Source organism: Bos indicus, chromosome 13 (genome assembly GCF_029378745.1).
Source record: "Bos indicus isolate NIAB-ARS_2022 breed Sahiwal x Tharparkar chromosome 13, NIAB-ARS_B.indTharparkar_mat_pri_1.0, whole genome shotgun sequence".
NCBI lineage: Eukaryota > Metazoa > Chordata > Mammalia > Artiodactyla > Bovidae > Bos > Bos indicus.
Genome location: NC_091772.1, coordinates 29,613,066 through 29,638,383, shown reverse-complemented (window position 1 = coordinate 29,638,383; position 25,318 = coordinate 29,613,066). Strand labels below are relative to the sequence as shown.

The window sequence follows — 25,318 nt, the reverse complement described above, 5'->3', positions numbered from 1 at the left end:
TGCGCAAGTGCGTGGGGGCGGGGCCCAGTTTGGAGCTTGAAAGCGGGTCTCTGGATGGAGCCTTGCAATTGTCTCAACCCCCCTTAGAGGTGGAGAGAGGACTGTGTCACTTGCCACTGCATCAGTCACAGACAGCATTCCCTAAAAAAGCCGATCAAGGAATAGAGACCACTGGGCTTCAGGTCCCTGATACTAAATATCTCCTATCTGTCCCACCTCTTTAACCAATCCATAGAGCTGAGCATAGAAGAAGTGAAGTGGCTCAGTCGTGTCTGACTCTTTGTGACCCCATGGACTGTAGCCTATCAGGCTCTTCCGTTCATGGGATTTTCCAGGCAAGAGTGCTGGAGAGGATTGCCATTTCCTTCTCCAGGGGATCTTCCCAACCCAGGAATCGAATCCAGGTCTCCCACATTGCAGGCAGACACTTTACCGTCTGAGCCACCAGTAAACCTATGATAAATGACATCTATAGCTTTAATTATTTTTTCCAACATTACCTTCATTATTGTATTTAAAATACTGCCTCTTTACTTACAACTCTCAAATTTATTTCCTTAATCCAGATCTCTAAACTCCAAGGTGTATACAGCATCCATGTGTGGGAAAGTCGCTCAGTTGTGTCTGACCCTTTGCTACCCCATGGCCTATACAGTTCATGGAATTCTCTAGGCTAGAATACTGGAGTGGGTAGCCTTTCTATTCTCCAGGGGATCTTCCCAACCCAGGGATCAAACCCAGGTCTCCCACATGGCAGGCGGATTCTTTACCAGCTGAGCCACAAGAAAAGCACTACTCAACATCCATATGGTTGTCCAAAACAACTACCCTCCAAACACTCATGCTTAATTCTTCCCCTTCCATGGTCTCCCACTTTCAGTAAGTGGTCACTAGAGTCCATTTTCTCTTGCTATTTGTCAGCAACATATCCATCCATCTGCAAAATCTGTTGGCTTTACTGCTTCCATCCAGCCCAAGCCACCATCACTTTTCCCCTTCTGGTATTGCAGTAGTTTCCAACAGGCTTCTCTTGTCCCCTGCAGTCTATTCACAGCAAAACAATAGACTTGATCTTATAAAATTATGTTATTTCTCTTCTCCTAATCCTGCAATGGTTTCCCATTTTACAGAGTAAAAACCACCAAAGCCCAACAAGATTTGCTCTCAATCACTCCTCCCTTGTTCTGTAGCTCTGGATCACACTGCTCAGCACCAGTGACCTGGCTGTTCATCTCCTAGCTCCCACAGTAAGGATTTAGTCGTAGCTGCCTCCTTCCATTTATCCCCTTGGCTCACTTCCTTGTTTTCAATTGTTAATATCTCAATTCACCCATTTTCATCCAGCTAGCTCGCTCTTCCCATCGTATTCTCTAGTCCTCTTACTATGTTCTAGTGTTTCTTTTTTCCGCAAGTCTGATCACCTCCTAATATACTATTTTTATATTGCTTCTTTTTTCCTTTTCTTAGCTTAATGTTTTTTATATTGGTAGTTTCTTTAAAAAAATTATTGAAGTATAGTTGCTTTACAATATTGTGTTAGTTTTTACTGTACAGCAAAGTGAACCAGCTATGAAAGTGAAAGTGTTAATCTCTCAGTCATGTCTGACCCTTTGTAACCGCATGGAATGTAATCCACCAGGCTCCTCTGTCCGTGGAATTCTCCAGGCAAGACTACTGAAATGGGTTGACATTCCCTTCTCCAGGGGGTCTTCCCAACCCAGAGTTGAATCCAGGTCTCCTGCCTTGCAGGCAAATTCTTGACCGTCTGATCCACCAGAGAACATATACATATATCCCCTCATTTTTGGATTTCCTTCCCATTTAGGTCACCATGGAGCACTGAGCAGAATTCCCTGTGCTATACAGTAGGTTCTTGTTAGTCATCTATTTTTCACGTTGTATCAGTAGTGTATATATGTCAATCCCAATCTCCCAATTCATTCCACCCCCATTGCCTGTTTATATTTTAGTATTTATCTTTCACTCGAATGTAGTTTCCATCGAGAGAGATATTGTTAACTAAATTCCAAAAACAGTGCCTAGCACTAAGTAGGTACTAAAACAGCATATTCGGAATAAATATATTTCACCATCACTGCTACTGTGTGGAAGCAGTATAGCATGGTGGCTAGGAGATACATTCATCTGTTGATTCCATGTCTTGGCAATTGTAAATAATGCTGCTGGATGCTTATTCCTTTGAAGAAAAGCTATGACCAACCTAGACAGCATGTTAAAAAGGAGAGACATTACTTTGCCAACAAAGGTCCATCTAGTCAAAGCTATGGTTTTTCCAGTAGTCACGTATGGATGTGAGAGTTGGGCCATAAAGAAGACTGAGCACTGAAGAACTGATGCTTTTGAACTGTGGTGTTGGAGAAGACTCTTGAGAGTCCCTTGGACTGCAAGGAGATAAAACCAGTCAATCCTAAAGAAAATCAATCCTGAATATTCATTGAAAGGACTGATGCTGAAGCTCCAATACTTTGGCGGATTTGAAGAGCTGACTCATTGGAAAAGACCCTGATACTGGGAAATATGGAAGGCAGGAGAAGGGGACAACAGAGGATGAGATGGTTGGATGAATCACCAACTCGATGGACATGAGTTTGAGTAAGGTCTGGGAGATGATGAAGGACAGTATGCTGCAGTCCATGGGGTCACAGAGAGTTGGACACAACTGAGCGGCTGAACAACAACAATGAACATTGGTTAATTCTTTTTGAATTAATGGGTTTCTTTTTTGATATATACCCACGAGTGGAACTGATGGGTCATATGGTATTTTGAATATTGAGAAACTTCCGTACTGTTTTCCACAGTGGCTGCACCAACGTGTATTTCCATCAATAGTGTACAAGGGGTCTCTTTTCTCTACATCTTCACCAGTATTTGTTATTTGTGTTCTTTTTGATGATAGTCATCCTGACAGGTGTAAGGTGCTATCTCATTGTAGTATTAATTTGCATTTCCCTGTTGATTAGTGATGCTGAGTATCTTTTCAAGTCCCTGTTGGTCATCTGTATGTCTTCTCTGGAAGAATGTCTATTCAGGTCTTCTACCCATTTTTAAATTGGGTTGTTTGGGGGAGGTTGCTGTTAATTGTATGAGCTGTTTATGTATTTTGGATACTAACCCCTTATGTTGTTGTTTAGTCTCTAAGTCATGTTTGACTCTTTTGAGATACCATGGGCTGTATAAGTCATATTACTTGCAAATATTTTCTCCCATTTAGTAGGTTATCTTTTGGTCTTGTCACTGGCTATCTTTGCTGTGCAATGGTTTTTAAGTTTAATTAGGTGCCATATGTTTATTTTGCTTTTATTTCCTTTGCTTTAGGAGCAGACCTCCAAAAAAATATTGCTATAATTTATGTCAGAGTATTACACCTGTGTTTTCTTCTAAGAGTTTTATGGTTTCTGTTCTTACATTTAGGTCCTTAATCCATATTGAGTTATCTTTGCATATGAAATTGTAAAAGAATGAAATTAGAACCTTTTCTATGTAGCTGTCTGGTTTTCCTACACCACTGTTGAAGAGACTGTCTTTTCTCCATTAGATATACTTGATTCCCTTGTTGTAGATTAATTGACCATAAGTGCATGGGTTTATTTCTGGGATTTCTATCCTGTTGCACTGATCTATGAGTCTGTTCTTGTGCCAGTGTCATATTGTTTTGATGATTGTAGCTTTGTAGTCCAGTCTGAAGTCAGGAAGTGTTATTCCTCCAACTCTGTTCTTTTTTTCTCAATATTGTTGGCTATCAGAGTCTTTTGTGTTTCCATATACATTTTAAAATTATTTGTTATAGTTCTGTGAAAAATGCTCTTGGTATTTTGATAGGATTGTGTTGAATCTTACATTGGAAATGTGGAATCTTAACCACTGGACCACCAGGGAAACCTCATAGCTAGGTAGTGTCTTCTTAATCAGTCGGCTCCTATAGAGAAGGAATATCCCTACCAATCTTGTTTACTTTGTTTACATCCTCCTATGTGAGTGAGTGAAAGTCACTCAGTTGTGTCCGACTCTTTGCTACCCCGTAGACTATACAGTCCATGGAATTCTCCAGGCCAGGATTCTGGAGTGAGTAGCTAGCTGTTCCCTTCTCCAGGGGATCTTCCCAACACAGGGATCAAACCCAGGTCTCCCACATTGCAGGTGGATTCTTTACCAGCTGAGCCATCAGGGAAGCCCTATATACTCTCTAATTTTTTTTTTCAAATCTATTGAGCTATAATTGAAATGCAATAAATAGCACATATTAGCAGCATGTAATTCAATAGGTTTTGGCATATGTATATACCCTTGAAATCATGACCACATCAAGTTAATGAACTTGTTTCCTTGTGTACAAAGTTGACTGTTGATTGCTTTCTGTCACTTTAGATCAATTTACATTTTTCTATAATTTTATATAAATGGCATAATGTAGTATGTACTCTTCTTTTGTCTGGCTTCTTTTGCTCAGCAAAATTATTTTGAGACTCATCCCTTTTGTTTTGTTGTATTAATAGCTCATTCCTTTTCTCTCCCAATTGTATTGTGATATAATTTATATATAACATTGCATAAGTTTAAGGTGAACAACATAATGTCTTGAAACATGTATATGCTGTACCAACATGATCACTACAATAAATCTAGCTAACATCCATCACCTCATATAGTTAGTTTTTTTTCTTGTGATGAAAACTTTTAATATCCACTTCTTCAGTAGCTCTCAAGTATACACTGGGCTTCCCTGGTGCCTCAGATGCTAAAGAATCTGCTTGAAATGCAGTAGACATGGGTTTGATCCCTGGGTTGTGAATATCCCCTGGAAGTGGGCAAGGCAACCCACTCCAGTATTCTTGCCTGAAGAATCCCCATGGACAGAGGAGCCTGGTGGGCAGGCTACAGTCCATGGGGTCGCAAAGAGTTGGACATGACTGAGCAACTAAGCACAAGTATACACTACAGTATTGTCAATTGTAGTTGCTATGCTGTACATTCCATTCCATGACTTTTTCATCTTATAACTGGAAGTTTGTAGCTTTTGACCACTTTTACTCATCTCTCCCACACCCCTCACTCTTCTCTGGCAACCACCAATCTGTTCTTTGTTTCCAAGAGTTGGATTTCTTTAGATTCGACATATCAGTGAGATCATATAGTAGTAGGTGCCCACTAAATAATAATGGCTAATATTTATTGGAAGCTTCCCTGGTGGCTCAGATGGTAAAGAATCTGCCTGCAATGGAGACCCAGGTTGGATCTCTGAGTCGGGAAGATCCTCTGGAGAAGATGGAATGTCAGTCCACTCCAGTATTCTTGCCTGGAGAATCCCATGGACAGAAGAGCTTGGTGGGCTACAGTCCATGGGGTCGCACAGAGTTGGATACGACTGAGTGTCTAATATTTATTGAGCTCTTAGCATTTTCCAGGGCCTTGTGTGGGCTTTATTGTTATCTCCATTTTAAGATGATAAAACTGAGTTTCGGAGACGTTACCTTAACCAGGATTACATAAATAGTAGTGGCTCAGATGAAAGTGGCTAATCAGGGCCTGTATTTTCTTTTCTAAGAATAGCATAGAACATAGTATGTGTATAATGCAAGTTATTTATATTGTCAGCTGAAAAAAAAGCACAACATAAATATATGGCTCACTCATCTTAAGGGTACACATTACATGCCTCTGGGCTATGCTTATCCTATCCTCTTTTTATTCTAACTCTCTATTTGTCTTTATTCTCTTGTACTGTATCCATTGTTGAAAGAGAATAGGATAAACAAAGGGACAAATAAAAAAATAAGAATATGAGCCATATCAAGACCTGTGGCCAGGAGCTTCATTCTCAGAAGTAAACACACTGGATTCTGCAGATATCAGGCTCAGTGCAAGATCTTGTTTTAGGTACAGACAGCCTAGCCACAGTGACACCCTCTTTTATCCTATGACAAGCCATCTCATACCAAATCAAATGTGTTGGCAATATATACTAGCAGAGTATTTTACTCAGAGTAGTGACAATGGTGTGTACTCCTCCCCCCTCCTCTCCCCTTTCTCTTCTTACTCTTCCTTTCCTCCTCCTCCTCCTCCTCCTCAGCAGTTCATCAGAATCTGTATTTGAATAGAACTGACTGCCAGGGCTTCAGAAATATGCTAATATTCCCTGAGGGTGACATTCTGATTCTTGATTTCCCTGGTTAGAACAAATTGTTACTGGAATTATTCCTACGTTACCTTGTGTCTCTGTGGAAGCATTTATTTACCATGTTCTACAAAGGTCTATCTCCAAATTGATTGAAAATGACTTGTAGGCACATCTTAGTCATCTCTGTCATCATGGCAGGGCTTGTACAGTGCTAGCACAAAGTAGTAGCTTGCACAACACTAAGCACAACTCACAGGTGTTGGAGTTGTGATTAAAATAATACTGTGGTGTCTAAGGAGACTTGCTACAAAGGGGGTGCAGGTAATGCTATTGCGACTATTTGGTGAATGTTAATATTTTCACAAGACTTCTCCAATGGCTCAGCGATAAAGAATCCACCTGCAGTGCAGGAGACGAAAGAGTCATGGGTTCCATCCCTGGTTCGGGAAGATCCCCTGGAGGAGGAAATAGCAACCCACTCCAGTATTCTTGCCTGGAAAATCCTATGGACAGAGGAGCCTGGTGGGCTACAGTCCATAGAGTTACAAAGAGTCGGACATGACTGAGCATGTAGGCCCACACAATACTTTAGCAAACCTTTTCATAAAGTTGCTTTGATGTTTAAAAACTCCATACCTTTCATCTATCACCCTACCATTGTTTTACTTTTATACATCTTTCTAACTTCCAGAAAACAATAACAACAACAAAACATCTCAGAAGAGTTGGAGGTTGGGGAGGCTAGCAGCTAAACTCTCCCTGAGATCTTTACTTATCTACCCTAAGATCATGCATCTGAGCTTGATTGTCAGAGATTGTGTATTTTACTCAGTTTGTAGATTATAAATGGAAACGGGGACTAATAGTTTTCGAATATACCACAAGACTGATACAATTTTCTCACACAGTCTTCACGATTATCCCATAAAGAAGACAGTGGGAAGGGACAGAAAGAAGAGAAGCCAAAGCAAGCCTTCAGGAACACAGTGGACAAGAAGGAAGCAGAATGCAGTCTGATTTCAAAGCCAAGCTCCGCATCCCGCTTCGCATCCTTGGATGTAGTCGCCTGCTCTGGACGTTGTCTCCCTTCGCATTCTTGTTCCTGCACAGACCCAGGCAAAGCGACGATGTGTTGTGCCAAGGTATCCAGGAGGAGGCCCACTGCTCGCGTTACAGCCTAGATTCCACCCAGCCTCTCAGCTGTGAACGCAGAGCAGCCCAGGTGGTTGGTTTTAACCCACAGGTGACTGGAGGCCGGAAATGACAGAAAGCTCGTTGGCACCGCCCACCCCGGAAGCAGAGCTGCTCTGATTGGACTTTGCTGGGTCCGGCCGGCCAGTGGTGAGGCGGTGGCAAGTTCCCGGAAGTAGCGGCGCCGGCGGAGGCTGGGGCTTACGCGGCTCACTCGCGAGGCGGTTAGTCCGCCAAGGTTGACCGACGCTATGAGCTGCTTCGAGGGTCAGATGGCAGAGTATCCAACCATCTCCATAGACCGCTTCGACAGGGAGAACCTGAGGGCCCGTGCCTACTTCCTGTCCCACTGCCACAAAGGTGAGTGAGCGCAGCGCGTCGCCTCCTCCCGGGGACCCGGGCTGCGCGGGATCGGGCCCCTCGAAGAGGTCACCCATGTCTGGAGAGAAGGAAGGCGAGGGTCTTGCAGGAGGAAGTGCAGGCTTTGGGAGGCTATGCGAGAAACTAGCTTGGACCTTGCCCAGCCGAGCTCTTCAGTCTATCCGAGGCTTTATCTTCTCATCCCTCATACTGCGGGATAGAACAGGAACTACCAGTTGCCACTGACCCACGCCACTTTGATCTGCCACAACTGTTCGGTTCTTTTGAAAGCTCTCCCAGTGCCCAGTAATCAGAGGTTGACGGGTATTACTTAGTTCTTCCCCCACATTCTCGGGATTATGCCATACAGTTCAGTTTAGTCGCTCAGTCGTGACCGACTCTTTGCGATCCCATGGACTGCAGCACGCCAAGCTTCCCTGTCCATCACCAACTCCTGGAGCTTGTTCAAACTCATGTCCATCGAGTCGGTGATGCCATCCAACCATCTCATCCGCTGTCGTCCTCTTCTCTTGCCTTCAGTCTTTCCCATCATCAGGGTCTTTTCCAATGAGTCAGTTCTAAGCATCAGGTGGCCAAAGTATTGGTGCTTCAACTTCAGCAACAGTCCTTCCAATGAATATTCAGGACTGATTTCCTTTAGAATGGACTGATTGGATCTCCTTGCAGTCCAAGGGACTCTCAAGAGTCTTCTCCAGCACCACAGTTCAGAAGCATCAATTTTTCGGTGCTCAGCTTTCTTTATAGTCCAACTCGCACATCCATACATGACTACTGGAAAAACCATAGCTTTGACTGGACAGACCTTTCTCGGCAAAGTAATGTCTCTGCTTTTTAACATACTGTCTAGGTTTGTCATAGCTTTTCTTCCGAGGAGAAGCGTCTTGTGCCATACTCCTACACACAGATAAGCAAGCATGCAGGCACTGAAAAGTCCTGTCTGTAAGCTAGACGAAGTGCAAGCTCCCCTCCCTTATAGATGTTCTGTCTAGAGGTGGGATGCAGGTTTCTTTTCTAGAGGGCCAGGTCAGGCAACTAGAATACGAATGTTTCACAGGTGGAAGCTCTTAGGAATTAAGCCTGGCATCACCCTCTAACCATAGGGTCCCAAGGCTAACTGCTCCAGGCAAGGCTGGAGCATCTCTAAAGCATTTTAGCCAGTCTCCAGGGCTGAGGTACCTGCTGATTTCACAACCACTTTCCATTTTAACATCTGACATACTGACTGATAGGTCACTAACTTTACCTATGAAAACAGGCTCCATATTCATTATGCTAATTAGCACAGCCTTGGGCATTGACCAGAGATGAAGCTTAACTGGAGCAATCTGGAAGCTGCCTCTTGAGTGTGGACTTCCAGAGTAGCTTAAGTAGGATCCCCAACCCCTATTTTGAGGAGTGACTCAGATACTTATTTATGTACAAACCACACCGTGTGATATTAAAGTAAACTGCAAATACCAAAACTTGGCCCTCGTCGTGCGGTTGGTGTGCAGACCAGCCGTTGTCTTGTGTGTGGAGTCAGTCACTTTAAGGTAGTGTAAATTGATGAAATTTCTGCTTTGGGGAAATGCCTCTGCTTTCCAGCTCTCAGCTCCTTTTTTTTTCTCTCTCTTTAATGAGAAAAATCTGGACCTCCTTTCCTGATTCACTGAAGAGCATAGGAGCCTCTATACAGTCTTTCTGTGACTTAATAACATTTCTGTTTTTGCCTTGTTTTTCATTGGGAATTCACTGCTGGGTGAGAATTTTCACCTTTTCTGTTGAGTCTCCACAGGAGGTGTCTGAACTCACATGTGGTGGCCACAATGAAACAATGGATTCAGGGCTTGGCTTTCGTATTTTGCAGTAGTGAGTTTGGAGAAAGAGTTCATATTCATCTAACGGAATTTGTCTGTCTGCTTGTTTTTGTATTTATATGTGTATTTATATTTTTACTTATTTTTTTAAATTGAGGAATAGTTGTGAAATCATCATCATTAGTTTGTACATTAACGAAGACTCTCCTGTCCAGCACTTTATAATAACTTTTCCTATTCTCTAATCCCACGTGGGTCTGTTTTCCCAATAAGGATGTAGACTCATCAAGGGCAAGAACTCTCCTTCTGCTTTCTGAGGTTTGCCACATTGCCCACTGGTGGTTTATAACCATTTTGGGAAACATTTCTTTGGATGTGTTATGGAGTGACTTGTACACCGCACGCCCCCAAACCCAAATTCAGATACTGAGTCCCTAACTCCCAGTGTGACTGCATTCGGAGAAGGGACTTTTAGGAGGTGATTAAGGTTAACTCCAATGTTCTGGAAAATTCCGTGGACAGAGGAGCCTGGTGGGCTACACTGAATGGGGTCGCAAAGAGTCGGACACAAATGAGTAAATAACACCTGAAGGTTAAATGAGATTGTAAGGGTGAGGTTCTAATTTGATAGGATTGGTGGCCTTAGAAGAAAAGGAGGAGAGCTCACTCCCTCCATATGCACAGTGAGGAAAGGTGTGAGCACATAGCAAGAACATGGCTGTTTGTAAGGCAGGAGGAGAGGCATCCTCAGAAATCAGTCTCGTCACCTTAATCTTGAACTTTAGCTGCCAGAAGTGTTAGAAATGCATTTCTGTTTAAGCCACACAGACTCTGATACTTTGTTACTGCAGCCTGAACTGAGTGACACAGGATGTCTGACAAGATCTATGGCCTCTTGTTAACACCTGCATGTACACTGTTAGCATCACATCTTGATGAAAGTTAAGGTGGGCCATGGACCTGCTTGACGCTTGCTTATGGCCCATCTGGAATCCAGTGCTGTGCTCAGGGCAGACTTGACTAAGCACCAGTGAGGCCTGGAGGACAAGAGGGGACCCATAGCCTTAAGACAGTGGCCCAGAGCGGGGGAGGACCCCTTCTGGAGACAACTTAAGATGATTTATTCTGGTCAAGGAAGACAAAAAAGGCCCTGGAAGAGAGACTCTGCGTGCAGTCCTTGTTGTTGTTGAGTCGCTCAGTCGTGTCCAACTGTTGTGACCCCATGGACTCCAGGGTCAGAGTCCCACCAGGCTCCTCTGTCCATAGGATTTCCCAGGCAAGAACACTGGAGTGGGTTTCCATTTCCTCCTCCAGGGAATCTTCCTGACTCAGGGGTCAAACCTGGGTCTCCTGCACTGCATGCAGATTTTTTACCACTGAGCCACTAGCATCACAAAGTAAACGCATTCAGGTTCCCTTGACTGCCCATGAGGAAGGAGCCTGGGGTGGTGGGCTGGACTGTCTTGATGGAACAGGGTGCTGCCCACTGAATTGGTTTGGGAACATGGAGCAGAGTCCTGAGTCAGCCTTCTATTTGTCATGACTCAAACAGTTTAGAAACGACATAACAGAGAGTCCTGCTCTGGGAAGTGCTCATTGTCCTGAAAAGCCTGGACCAGCAGTGACGTGAGGAGATTCACCCTCTGAGGCGGCAGGTGGACTGTCCTGTAGAGGCATGTGTTTGGTCAGTGTTGGCCACGTGAGGTGTGGTGATGGCCTTATTTTCATTAGTTAAGGATCATTACATACAAATTTGAGGGTGTATGTATTGGTAGTTCAGTTGCTGTGTTGTGTCTGACTCCTTGAGACGCCATGGACTGCATTATGCCAGGCTTCCCTGTCCATCACCAACTCCCAGAGCTTGCTCAAACTCATGTCCATCGAGTCACTGATGCCATTCAACCATCTCATCCTCTGTCGTCCGCTTCTCCTCCTGCCCCCAATCCCTCCCAGCATCAGAGTCTTTTCCAATGAGTCAGCTCTTTGCATGAGGTGGCCAAAGTACTGGAGTTTCAGCTTTAGCATCATTCCTTCCAAAGAAATCCCAGGGCTGATCTCCTTCAGAATGGACTGGTTGGATCTCCTTGCAGTCCAAGGGACTCTCAAGAGTCTTCTCCAACACCACAGTTCAAAAGCATCAATTCTCTGGCGCTCAGCCTTCTTCACAGTCCAACTCTCACATCCATACATGACCACAGGAAAAACCATAGCCTTGACTGCTGCTGCTGCTAAGTCACTTCAGTCGTGTCCAACTCTGTGTGACCCCATAGACGTCAGGTCACCAGGCTCCCCTGTCCCTGGGATTCTCCAGGCAAGAACACTGGAGTGGGTTGCCATTTCCTTCTCCAATGCATGAAAGTGAAAAAGTGAAAGTGAAGTTGCTCAGTCGTGTCCGACTCTTAGTGACCCCATGGACTGCAGCCTACCAGGCTCCTCCATCCATGGGATTTTCCAGGCAAGAGTAACAGAGTGGGGTGCCATTGCCTTGACTAGATGGACCTTTGTTGGCAAAGTAATGTCTCTGCTTTTTAATATGATGTCTAGGTTGGTCATACTTTCTTCCAAGGAGCAAGTGTCTTTTAATTTCATGGCTGCAGTCACCATCTGTAGTGATTTTGGAGCCCAGGAAAATAAAGTCTGTCACTGTTTCCAGTTTTCGCATCTATTTGCCATGAAATGATGGGACTGGGTGCCATGATCTTAGTTTTTTGAATGTTGAGTTTTAAGCCAACTTTTTCACTCTCTTCTTTCACTTTCATCAAGAGACTCTTTAGTTCTTTGCTTTCTGCCATAAGGATGGTATCATCTGCATATCTGAGGTTATTGATATTTCTCCCAGCAATCTTGATTCCAGCTTGTGCTTCATCCAGCCTGGCATTTTGCATGATGTACTCTGCATATAAGTTAAATAAGCAGGGTGACAATATACAGCATTGATGTACTCCTTTCCCAATTTGGAACCAGTCTGTTGTTCCATGTCCAGTTCTAACTGTTGCTTCTTGACCTGCGTACAGATTTCTCAGGAAGCAGGTAAGATGGTCTCATATTCCCATCTCTCCAAGAATTTTCCAGTTTGTTGTGATCCACACAACAAAGGCTTTGACATAGTCAATAAAGCAGAAGTAGATGTTTTTCTGGAACTCTCTTGCTTTTTTGATGATCCAGTGGATGTTGGCAATTTGATCTCTGGTTCCTCTGCCTTTTCTAAAACCAGCTTGAACATCTGGAAGTTCACAGTTCATGTACTGTTGAAGCCTGGCTTGGAGAAGTTTGAGCAATACTTTGCTAGCGTGTGAGATGAGTGCAATTGTGGGGTAGTTTGAACATCCTTTCGCATTGTCTTTCTTTGGAATTGGGATGAAAACTGACCTTTTCCAGTGTTGGTAGTGAATAGGGTAATTAGATATTTTTCTTGTGGGTTATTGCCACGCTATTTAACATTGTCTCCCCAACAGCCAAGCTTGACTGTCTTTGCTTTCATCAGGGGTGGTAATGGGCAGTGTTTACATAAATGCAAATGAAAGTCAGTTTTGGTAAATGATTTGAGGAGAGATGACTTTCAAAATAACCAACTTAGTTATAGTTTTAAGTAAAATTAATTTCCAGCAGCATTTATGTATTAACCTTAAAAGAGCTGAAAAAAAGTTATATAGAGAGAATACTTTTGTTTTAATTAGCTTTAAACTTACTAAACTTATTATCAGGTTTTAGAATACTTATAATGAAGGTTGTTAATTTGTGGTTAGACAGCAATTTTATGGCTGAATAATATCCTTCGTGCATGTAAACCACAGTTTTCTTTATCCATTCATCCACTGATGGACACTTAGGTTGTTTCCAGTCTTGGCTGTTGTAAATAACAGTGCAGTGAACCTGAGGTGCAGATACGTTTCTTCAGATAAATACACAGATTTGGAATTGCCAGATCATATGATAGTCCTATATTTTAATTTTTTGAGGAAATTCCATATTGTTTTCTATAAAATGGGCTGCACTAATTTACATTCCCACCAACAGTGCACAAGGGCTCCCATTTCTCTACATCCTTTTCAACATTTGTTATTTTTCTTTTTGATAATAACCATTCTAATGGGTATGAGGTAATATCTTATACTGGGTTTAATTTACATTTCACTGGTGATTAGTGCGGAGAAGGCAATGGCACCCCACTCCAGTACTCTTGCCTGGAAAATCCCATGGACGGAGGAGCCTGCTGGGCTGCAGTCCATGGGGTCACTGAGGGTCGGACACGACTAAGCAACTTCACTTTCACTTTTCACTTTCATGCATTGGAGAAGGAAATGGCAACCCACTCCAGTGTTCTTGCCTGGAGAATCCCAGGGATGGGGGAGCCTGATGGGCTGCCGTCTATGGGGTCGCACAGAGTCACAACTGGAGAGACTTAGCAGCAGCAGCAGGTGATTAGTGATGTGGAACATCTTTTGATGTGCCTGTTGGCCATCTGTATGTCTTGGGGAAAATGTATATTTAGATCTGCCCATTAAAAAAAATCACTTTGTATTGATCATTTGTTTATTTTTGCTTTTGGTGTCAGATTTAAAAAAATCATCATCAAGACCCATATCAAGTAGCTTACTGCCTGTGTTTTCATCTAGAAATTTTATGGTTTCAGATCTTACATTCAAGTCTTTAATCTGTTTTGAGTTAATTCTTATGTATAGTATAAGATAGTGGTTAGGTTTCATTCTGAGCATAGCAACAAAGACCCAGCACAGCCAAAAATAAAAAAGTAAAGATTATATATATATATATATATATATATATATAAACAACTATGGATTTGGGAGTAATTAGTCTTAAATTTTGAGGCGGGCATGGTAACCCACTCCAGTATCCTTGCCTGGAGAATTCCATGGACAGGGACAGGCCACAGTCCATGGGGTCACAGAGAGTCGGACACAACTGAGTGCCTAACATTTTCACTTTTTATCATAAATTGACACAATATATGTGGGTTTATTTCTGGGCTTATTATTCTGTTTTGTTGATCTATGTGTTTTTATGCCAGTACCATACTGTTTTAATTACTATAGCTTTGAAATACATTTTGTAATCAGAAAACATATCTCCAGTTTTGTTCTTTTTCAAGACTACTTTGGCTATTTGGAGTCTTTTGTGGTTCTGTACAAATTTTATGATTATTTGAACTTTTTCTATGGATAATGTCAATGGAATTTTGATATTGGTTACATTGAGCCTGTTGATTGCTTTGTGTGGTATGGACAATTTAACAATATTGATTCTTTCAGTCTGTGAACACGAAATAGCTTTCTATTTGTGTCATCTTCAATTTATTTTATTAATGTTTTATAGTTTTAAATATACAAACCTTCATTTCCTTGGTTAAGTTTATTCTTAGGCATTTTATTCTTTTTGATGTAGTTTTGAATGTTTGCTGAGAGATTGTTACAATGGCTTTATTATATTAAGGTATGTTCCATCTGTACCTGGTTTATTGAGATTTTTTGTCATAAATGTATATTGAGTTTTGTCCAGTGCTTTTGTGCATCTGTTGAGATGATTATATGATTTTTATCCTTCATTTTGTTAATGAGATTATCACATTGATTGATTTGTGGATGTTGAACCAAGTTTGCATCCTTGGAATAAATCCCACTTAACCATGGTGTATGATCCTTTTAATATATTGTTGAATTCTGTTTGCTAATATTTTGTTGAGGATTTTTTAGTCTATGTACATCAGGGATATTGGGCTGTATTTTCTTTTTTTGTGTGTGATGTCCTTGTCTGGTTTTGGTATCAGGGTAGTACTAGCTTCATAAAATGAGTTCTTTGAATGTTTGTAGAATTCAGCAGCAAAGTCATCAGGTCTGGGACTTTTGTTTGTTGGATTTTTTAAAATTACTGATATTAGAAAGGATATTTGATATCCTTACTAGTAATCAGTCTGCTCAGACTTTCTGTTTCATCATGATTGAGTCCTTCTAGGTCGTATGTTTCTAAGACTTTATCAATTTCTTCTAGGCTGTCCGCTATGTTGGTGTATAATTGTTCATAGTAGTCTCTTACTCTTTCTTTTCTGTGGCAACAGTTGTAATAACTCTTCTTTTATTTCTGATTTTATTCATTTGAGCCCTATGTGTCTCTCTCTTTTTTGTTGGTGAGTCTAGCAAAGACTTGCCAGTTATGTTTATCTTTTTAAAGAACCAGCTGTTACTGATTTTTCTCTGTTGCCTTTTTAGTCTCTATTTCTTTGTTTTTGTTCTAATTTTTGTTATTTCCTTCCTTCTAATAGTTTTGGGCTTTGTTATTTTTCTAGTTCATTAAAGTGTAAAATTAGGTTGATTTTTCTTATTTTTTGAGGTGGAGATTTATCATTTGCACTTCCCCCTTAGAACTGTTTTTGTGCATCCCACATATTTTGGTATGTTTTATTTCCATTTTCATTTGTTTCAAGGTATTTTGGAATTTCTCTTTTGATTTCTTCTTTGGCCCATTGGTTGTTCAGTAGTGTGTTGTTTAATCTCCATATATTTGTGAATTTTCCAGGTTTCTTGTAATTAATTTTCTTTCTAGTTTTATACCATTGTAGTTGGAAAAGATGCTTGATATGATTTCAATCTTCTTAAATATATTGAGACTCATTTTGTGGCCTAATATGTGCATGTCTTGGACAGTGTTCCCTGTGCATTTGAGAAGAATGTGTGTTCTATTGCTTTTGCATGGAACGTTCTGTATATATCTGTGAAGTTCATCTACTCTAATGTTTGTTTAAGTCCAGTGTCTCTTTAATGATTTTCAACCCAGCAGTCACAGTTGGCTGAGAAGTTAATGAAACTCTTCTTCTTCTGGCCTAAGCCTGTATGGTTTCCTCAAGGATTCCATGGAAGCAAACTTGAATTTCCAGATGGACTAACTTAGTGACTAGAATTGAAGGGGTTAGAGAGAGCATGGTCCAAAGATGGTTGGATTGAAATAAAAGAGAGTAGAGGAAAATGATGGAAGCAGTTCCAAATGAGACTCTGGTCATGCATTCTTCTGTGGCTACTCCAAGTGATTTAGACTCTGCCCTAAGATACAGAGGCTCATTCTCCTTTTAAATGGCTTCTGTTGGCTCAGAGATGGTCAACTTTGGTGGTTCTTGTCCTGTTTTCGGTGGATTCTTCACTTGCAGAAGCAAGAGCTCATACAAATCAATGCTCCTATAAAAGTGAAACTCTCATTTATTTTCTCTTAAAAGGAAATCTATAAACAACAGACAACTCAGTTTCCCTGGGTCAAGGAATCCTCTGAAAAAATAATGTATTTATGATATCTGATTCTTTTATGTTTTCAGATCATATGAAAGGATTAAGAGCCCCTAGCTTGAAAAGAAGGTTGGAATGCAGGTAATTTTTTCTTGCTATTTATTTGTGTGGGCTTTTTTAAGTAAAACTTTTAATTGACCTGTAACCTCTACGTAGGAAAGTACTTACATCATAAGGAAACAGTCTGATGGACTTTCACAAGTATACACATGTGCAGCTTCTGCCCAGCCTGAGAAACAACAGCACTCACCTGGTACAGAACTCTGTCCCTCCCCAACTCGGTCTTTCCCACTCACAGATAACCTGTCTTCTGACTTCTGCCATCATTGTTTAGCTTTTGGTTGTAAAATCAATTCTATCTTATGGATGAGGAAACTGAGGAACCAGAGGGGTTAGATGAGTTGCCCAAGGTCACACAGCTAGTAATGCAGGGGACCAGGACTCCCGCCAGGTCTGTTGGATTTTAGAGCCGGTATATTAGTCATCTATTGCTGCGTAGCAAACTACCCACAAGCTCAGTGGCTTAAAGTAACCCTAATCATGTATTCTGTCTCTATTCTGTTTCTGAGGGTCAGGAGCTCTGACAGGGCATAGTGGGGATGGCTGGTTTCTGCCTGACTGGGTATTATATGGGGCTGGCGTTACGTCTGGAGGCTTATTCATTCAATGTCTGACACCTGAGTTAGGCAGACTCAAACAGTTGGGGCCCTTTGGGTATCTCCACCTCTAAAAATATCTCTTCAGCATAGTGGTTTCAGGATAGCTGGAGTTTTTAAAGGAAAAAAAAAGTGTACATCCCAAATGAGAGCTGTGTTAGTTGCTCAATTGTGTCGGACTCAATTTTGCGACCCCGTGGACATAGCCTACCACATTCCTCTGTCCTTGGGATTCTCCAGTCAAGAATACTTCAGTGGGTTGCCAATTCCTTCTCCAAGGTATCAATCCACCCAGGGATTGAACCTAGGTCTCCTGCATTGCAGGCAAATTCTTGACCATCTGGCCACCAGATACCTATAAAAGAGAGCTAGCGGCAGCCATATTGTCCAGAGATCTAGACTCGGAAGCCCTACAGTATTACTTCCATTACATTCTGTTGGTTCAGATTCAAGGGGAGGTCAACACAGATCCCTCCTGTCAGTGGAAGTTCCATGACCATTTTGTTAAGAAGGCTGTGTGTGGTTGGGGGGATATATGGTTAACATGGCCATCTTTGGAAAGTATGATCTACCATAGACTGCATTCCTAACCTCTAAATTGGAGTGTCCCGACTCTCTGCGACCCCATGGACTAATACATGGAATTATTACTAGTCCATGGAATTCTCCAGAGCCAGAATACTGGAGAGGGTAGCCTTTCCCTTCTCCAGCGGATCTTCCCAACCCAGGAATTGAACCAGGGTCTCCTGCATTGAAGGCTGATTCCTTATGGCAGAAAGTGAAGAAGAACTAAAGAGCCTCTTTATGAAAGTGCAAGAAGAGAGTAAAAAAGTTGGCTTACAACTCAACGTTCAGAAAACTAAGATCATGGCATCTGGTCCCATCACTTCATGGCAAATAGATGGGGAAACAATGGAAACAGTGACAGACTTTATTTTTTTGGACTCCAAAATCACTGCAGATAGTGACTGCAGCCATGAAATTAAAAGACACTTGCTCCTTGGAAGAGAAGTTATGACCAACCTAGCATATTAAACCTCAGCATATTAAAAAGGAGAGATAGTACTTTGCCAACAAAGGTCCGTTTAGTCAAAGCTATGGTTTTTCCAGTAGTCATGTATGGATGTGAGAGTTGGACCATAAAGAAAGCTAAGTGCCGAAGAATTGATGCTTTTGAACTGTGGTGTTGGAGAAGACTCTTGAGAGTCCTTTGGACTGCAAGGTGATCCAACCAGTCCATCCTAGGGGAAATCAGTCCTGAATATTCATTGGAAGGGGTGATATTGAAGCTGAAACTCCAATACTTTGGCCACCTGATGCGAAGAAAGACCCTGATGCTGGGAAAGAATGAAGGCAGGAGGAGAAGGAGACGACAGAGAATGAGATGGTTGGATGGCATCACTGACTCAATGGACATGAGTTTGAGTAAATTCCAGGAGTTGGTGATGGACAGGGAAGCCTGGCGTACTGCAGTCCATGGGGTCGCAAAGAGTCGGACACAACTGAGCAACTGAACTGAACTGAAATTGGAGTGTTGAAGTTTTACAGTTTGTCATGAAATTGATTTCTACCAACTAAAAACATAAATGGAATAGATTTATATGAAGTACAAGGCAGATGTCTTCTGTCCCCTTGCCCCTTCTGCAGAGGTAGTTTACTCACGTATCTCTCCAGACACAGCTAATCCTGTAAAATTCATTTATTTAAGATGAGAATGGTGAGGACCAGCCTTTGAGGAGGTCAGAGGGCCCCGTCCGATCTGTCTTCTGCTTCTTGTCTGTCCCTTTACACCATCATGCGACTGAAGTGGTCATTGGACTGTTGGCCTGCTGGGAGCTATTCTAATATGTTTGTGTCAGCGCAGTTTCTGATTTATTCGAGACAACTGACACACATTGAAACATATTTCCTAGTCACCCAGACGGCGGCTCATTTTGAATTGCGCTCAAATGACTTTTTTCTTTTGTCTTTTTCCCCAGCTTGAAGGTTTGCTTATACTGTTCACCTGTTACTAAAGAGTTGTTGTTAACAAGCCCGAAGTACAGGTTTTGGGAGAAACGAATTGTAAGTTTTATTTTTTGAATGATACTAATTCTTTTTTTCAAGTGGAAAATATTTTTTGAGGTGTATTGAACAAAATATTGTCGTTATTCAAAGCCCACTTCCTCGCAATGTATTTATCTACAGTAACCACCATGTCAATATTCAGCCTTTGCAATTCATTAGTTTAGAAGAAGTTGACATTTTATTGTTGTTGATTTTTCTTTCTTGTCCCCCAACATGATGACCTAGATGCTTAGTTTTGTCTAATCTCACAAGGTGTCTTTCTGAGTTGCATTTTAATGCTTTAAAGTGTAAACTGTTTATTGACAGAACTAATAAACCTTTTATTTAGATCATGGAATAGATTAGGAAAAATAAGAAAAATAAACATAACATTATTTATAATAAAGAACCAAAATAAAAGTAGAATGGATAATTTTGAATCTGGCCATATAAAATGGATATCTCCAATAGAAAGTTATAGTAAAGGTGAGAAAAACAAAGCATGGTATGAAAATGTGAAGATGGCAGGCAAGGTTATGTCATAACAGTAATTGCTCTAAATATAAATGGATTTATTTCAACTTTTGATCAGAAGACAAATTCTTGATTTAGGTTAAAAAAAATAGATCCCCAAGTTTTGATCTACAAGACACATAGATAACACTAAAGGAAAAGTTCAGGTTGAAGTGGGAGAAAAAAAAAAAAGGGAAAAGATATACTGAAAATTAGACACTAAAAATGCCAGAGTAGCAACTATTACATCACGCAGAGAGTTGAAGGCAAAAAATATCATTAATTTCAAAGACTGTGTTTTTACTATTCAAAGGGACAACCTCTTAAAAGTATCAAGAAGATGCCACTTGGTGGTTGGGGAACTAAGATCCTGCAAGCTGCAAAGTGCAGCCAAAAAAAAGAGAAAAGATATCAACATATATGCAACTAACAAAATAGCATCAGACCAGATATAGTAGTCCCTGATCACTCAGTGATTGATTGGAGAAACAACCGCAATGAGTAGATAGAATTAGGGGTTGTTATATGGATTAAACCATCAATACTTGGGGGAGCTAGCAGAGAGTTCCGGAGAAGGCAATGGCACCCCACTCCAGTACACTTGCCTGGAAAACCCCATGGACGGAGGAGCCTGGTAGGCTGCAGTCCATGGGGTTGTGAAGAGTCAGACACGACTGAGCGACTTGACTTTCACTTATCACTTTCATGCATTGGAGAAGGAAATGGCAACCCACTCCAGTGTTCTTGCCTGGAGAATCTCAGGGACGGGGGAGCCTGGTGGGCTGCCGTCTATGGGGTCGCACAGAGTCGGACACGACTGAAGCGACTTAGCAGCAGCAGCAGAGAGTTCTGAACAGGAGTCTGTTTGATGTCTGACTGCTGGCAACTTTCAGTTCCCATGTCCACCTTTCCCTTCTGCCCTACCTGTGGGCAAACTGGTTTTTAAAAAAGTCTACACCTTCCTTGGCACCTACATGGCATTCTAAGATGCAATCCCAGGCCCACCCTGTAACCACAGTAAAAATCAGGACCACTCACTCCCATTTTCTCAGGCCACACAAGCCACTTTGTCCCTGCCTGGGTTCTACCCTACCTACCATAGAAAATAAACTACCACAGAAAATAAAAAGGAAGATGAATAAAAGTAAAAGCTGGTCTGTAGAGAAATAAACTTCTGCCAAGACTGAAAAAACAAAGATGCATATAAAAATAACATGATATAAAGGAAAATAACTTAATAAACAGCAGTGCCTTGTTTTGAAAATTAATACAGTATATTTGATAATTTAGCTAGAGTGGATAAATACCTGGAAAAGTAGGAAAATCCCAAATTGAGGCAGGAAAAGATAAAGAAGTAGCCATCAAAGACATTAAAGCAGTTTTCAAAGATCTCTTCTTCAAAAAAAGCCTCAGGCCCAGATGGTTTTATCTTGCCTTTTGCCAAATATTCAAAGAACAAATAATCCCTACTGTAGGAGAGAATAAAAAGATAAGCTGCTCAACCTCACTGTCAAATGGATAATGATAATACATGGGGAAAAAAGGCCATTTCTATATGAGCACATTTGAACATCCTAATTACTGAATCTAACAGTATTAAAAAAATAGTACATCATGAATACTGTGTGTTTAATCCAAAAGTGAAAGTTATTTTCACACCTGAACCTCACTGAAGGTATTATGATATCAGTGGACTAAAAAGATGAGAAATTATCTTCATTCATCAACGACTTACTGAATGCCTCTCTGTGCTGGTTGCCATTCTATGAAATGTGCGGATAGCTTCTTGAATCTGTGAATTAGGCCAACACATCACAGACTGATGGCAGACTGTGTTCTGCAGCAGAAAATCTAAATACAAAGAACATGTGACTACATGTTGTACAAAGACTCAAGTTCAATGGGAATGGGAGGGTTGGGGAGGTAAAGGGGGGAAATTGAATTCATAGTAGAAATGCTGTGTCAGAGGATGTACAGGTTTGTAAGGCATCCAATATATGCATATTGCCATATCAACTTCAAGAAAGGTGTAATTTTAACTTTATCATGTTTTCAAGCTGTAAAACTGTTTTTATAGTGAAATCAGAAATTGTTCCACTGAGAGTCTGTAATATCTCTTAGTTCCCTTTCTGTGTTTAGATGGCAAAGGCATATAAAGTCATGAAAGACTGTGTACAATATGATATATACCTGATGTCTTATTTTAATAGGTATCAATTGAAATTGAAACTCCTACCCAGATATCTTTAGTCGATGAAGCATCAGGCGAGGTAACTAAATATTAAATATTGTATTTCTAAAAATTGTTATTTAGCATTAAATGATTATCTTTCTCCTTGATTTTGAATGCTCATTTAGCCAGAAATAAAATTTATAGTAAATGAATAAGTTTGTAAGGAAAAAAAAAAGTTTGTGATGTATTTATTTTCTACGTCTAAGGGACTGAACATTGCTTCTATCCAATTCTAAGGACAGAACTGCTTCTATTAGCGTCACATGCTAGTTATAGGAGTGCCATAGTAATGGTATGATTACTATGTAGTATGACTGCCACGTGTATTGTTTATTCTAATGCTAGGTATATAAAACAGTGTTTAATGTTTTTGCAGCAAATTTATGTATATTGTGATTTTTTTTCTGAATCATTTTCTTATTCAAGAAAAAGACATTGTTCAAGTGGATCTAGTTTATTTTTTTGTCCTTAAATTCAAACGCAGGTACTTTCGTGTTGTGCATTCAATTTTTTTTTAATAGTAACTAGGATTGAAGACCCACCATTTATGTATGTATTTATTTTTATCTCAAATTATACATCGGGCAGGGAGGTATTTTCCTGTCTTACAGCAAATCCAGTTAGCATTTAGCCCAATTAGAACCTGCTTTGTTGACGCGTTGAAATCTGAAGAGTGTCCTTGGTGGTGTGGCTGTCATGGGACAGGGACGGACTTTTCACATGTCCTCCCTGGAGGAGATCAGACATTGAAGTACTTTTACAGTAACTGTTCCGAGGGAGAGGGAAGGGATGGCCTAGAACCTTCCTGAATGCCATCCTGAGCTCCATTAGCTGGCACTTTGGGGAGATGCTCTCAGTCCCTGGCGGCCTGTGTTAGTGAGTGGCCTTCTCAGAATTGGGCAGCAGGCAGCAGGTGGCCCCCAGTGGTCAGAGTCCTGCCGCCTGACTCTGGTCCTTTCTGTTTCTTCTCACACACTGAGGCTTGTGTGTTTGTCTCCAGCTCCAACCAGTGGGAGAGCCTGTTTTAAAGGGGCCTGGGGAACAAACATAACTGGAGGAGTTGCCATGATGGAGCATAGCTGATTAACAATGTTGTGATGGTTTTAGGTGAACAGCGAAGGGACTCAGCCATACATACACATGTATCCATTCTCCCCCAGACTCCCCTCCCATCCAGGCTGCCACATAACATTGAGCAGAGTTCCCTGTGCTATACAGCAGGACCTTGTTGGTTATCCATTTTAAATACAGCATAGTGTTGTTGTCCATCCAAACTTCCTAACTATCCCTTCCCTTCCCCCCATTCTTCCCCACTGGTAACCATAAGTTCATTCTTTAAGTCTCTGAGTCTGCTTCTGTTTTGTAAATAGGTTCATTTTTATCATTTCTTTTTAGATCCTGCATGTAAGGGATGTGATATTTCTTCTCCGCCTGACTTCCCTCACTCAGTATGACAATCTCTAGGCCCGTCACTTCATTTCTTTCTTCCCAAGAGTGGAAATGCTGTGTTGCATTGGAACTCTACTTTTAACCATTTGTTTTGTGAATAAGGATTCCACTTGTTTCCAGGATTTGGAGAGTGGGGAAAGGAGCAAGATATAGCAAGTTCTTGAGAAGTACTTGTGTACGTTCTACTCAGGAGGGCTTTGTTTAGCTGGGTCCTAATGATAACTTCTATTATTATTTTTTTTTCTTTCTTTTTAGAAGGAAGAGATTGTTGTGACTCTTTTACCTGCTGGTCATTGCCCAGGATCAGTTATGTAAGGGGGTTCATCTGTTTTGCCCATTTATTTTGTGTTGATATGTATTACATTTGTAGAAATAAACTTGTAGGGTCTAGAAAATAACGTGTACCAGGAGATTTGCTTCTTGTGATGGCAATTCTTTTAACCTTTATTTCCAGGGTTAAACTAGGGGGGACCGGGGCACAGGTTATGTTCAAAATGTGGCTTTCTTACAATGGAAGACTTCAGTAGCAATCTTTCCACGGGCTTTGCATTTTCTCATCATATGGATCTTTTTCTCCATGAGCAGGAGAAAAAGATTTCTCCTGTATACAGTCAAAGGTGCTGATGCATTTTAGGGGACATCTCTTGCAAACTCAGCGATATCTCCACCATGTTATGTTTTCCCTCTTTGGGAAGACGTGGCAGCTGAGGGTTCAGTGTGGTTTAACACTTTGGGAATTACATCAGCACCGTATCACAGCAGCTGTGTTTGGCAGGCAACATGGGCTATGGATTTAGTATATATTTGTATTTAGTATATATTTAGTGGGCTTCCCTGGTAGCTTAACTGGTAAAGAATTCACCTGCAGGGCTTCCCTGGTGGCTCAGTGGTAAAGAATCTGCCTGCCAATGCAGGGGACACAGGTTCAATCCCCGGTCTGGGAAGATCCCACATGCTGCCGGACAACTAAGCCCATGAGCCACGACTACTGAGCCTGTGCTCTGCAACAAGAGAAGTCACCTCAATGAGAAGCCTGCGAACTGAAACTAGAGAAAGCCCATGCAGCAAGGAAGATCCAGCACAGACAAAAACAAATAAATAAAAAAATTATAAAAGAAAAAAAAAAGAATTCATCTATAATGCAGGAGACCCTGGTTTGATTCCTGGGTCGGGAAGATCCCCTGGATAAGGGATAGGCTATCCATTCCAGTATACTTGGGCTTCCCTGGTGGCTCAGATGGTAAAGAATCTGCCTGTGATGTGAGAGACCTGGGTTCAGTCCCTGGGTTGGGAAGATCCCCTGGAGGAGGGCATGGTAACCCACTCTAGTATTCTTGCCTGGAGAATACCCATGGACGAGGAGCCTGGAGAGCTATAGTCTATGGGGTTGCAAAGAGTCGGAGATGACTGAGTGACTAAGCACAGCACATATATTTAGTATATGGATTTAGAATAAATTTACTAGAATTTTGTATGAGACTTAGAAGCCACTGAGATCTATTTTCTTTCCAGGTTTTTATTTCAGGGCAACAATGGAACTGTCTTGTACACAGGAGACTTCAGATTGGCTAAAGGAGAAGCTGCCAGAATGGAGCTTCTGCACTCTGGGGGCAGGTACTGGGCTT

General features: G+C 41.4%; 1 protein-coding gene across 2 annotated transcripts in view; it reads left to right on the top strand.

The window, feature by feature from the left end:
* The first annotated feature begins 7,456 nt into the window (after positions 1-7,456).
* Positions 7,457-25,318, top strand: part of DCLRE1C (DNA cross-link repair 1C) — a 34,794-nt gene continuing 16,932 nt past the window's right edge. Inside the window, exons 1-6 of one of the 2 annotated variants that reach the window (XM_019973092.2) lie at positions 7,458-7,690; positions 16,826-16,877; positions 19,432-19,516; positions 22,222-22,281; positions 23,949-24,004; positions 25,206-25,307. In XM_019973092.2, coding sequence (XP_019828651.2) covers positions 7,582-7,690; positions 16,826-16,877; positions 19,432-19,516; positions 22,222-22,281; positions 23,949-24,004; positions 25,206-25,307 — 464 coding nt within the window. In that variant the 5' untranslated portion in view covers positions 7,458-7,581. Of the gene's footprint in view, positions 7,691-16,825; positions 16,878-19,431; positions 19,517-22,221; positions 22,282-23,948; positions 24,005-25,205; positions 25,308-25,318 lie in introns of both variants that reach the window. The other variant, XM_070800855.1, reaches the window with a different exon arrangement.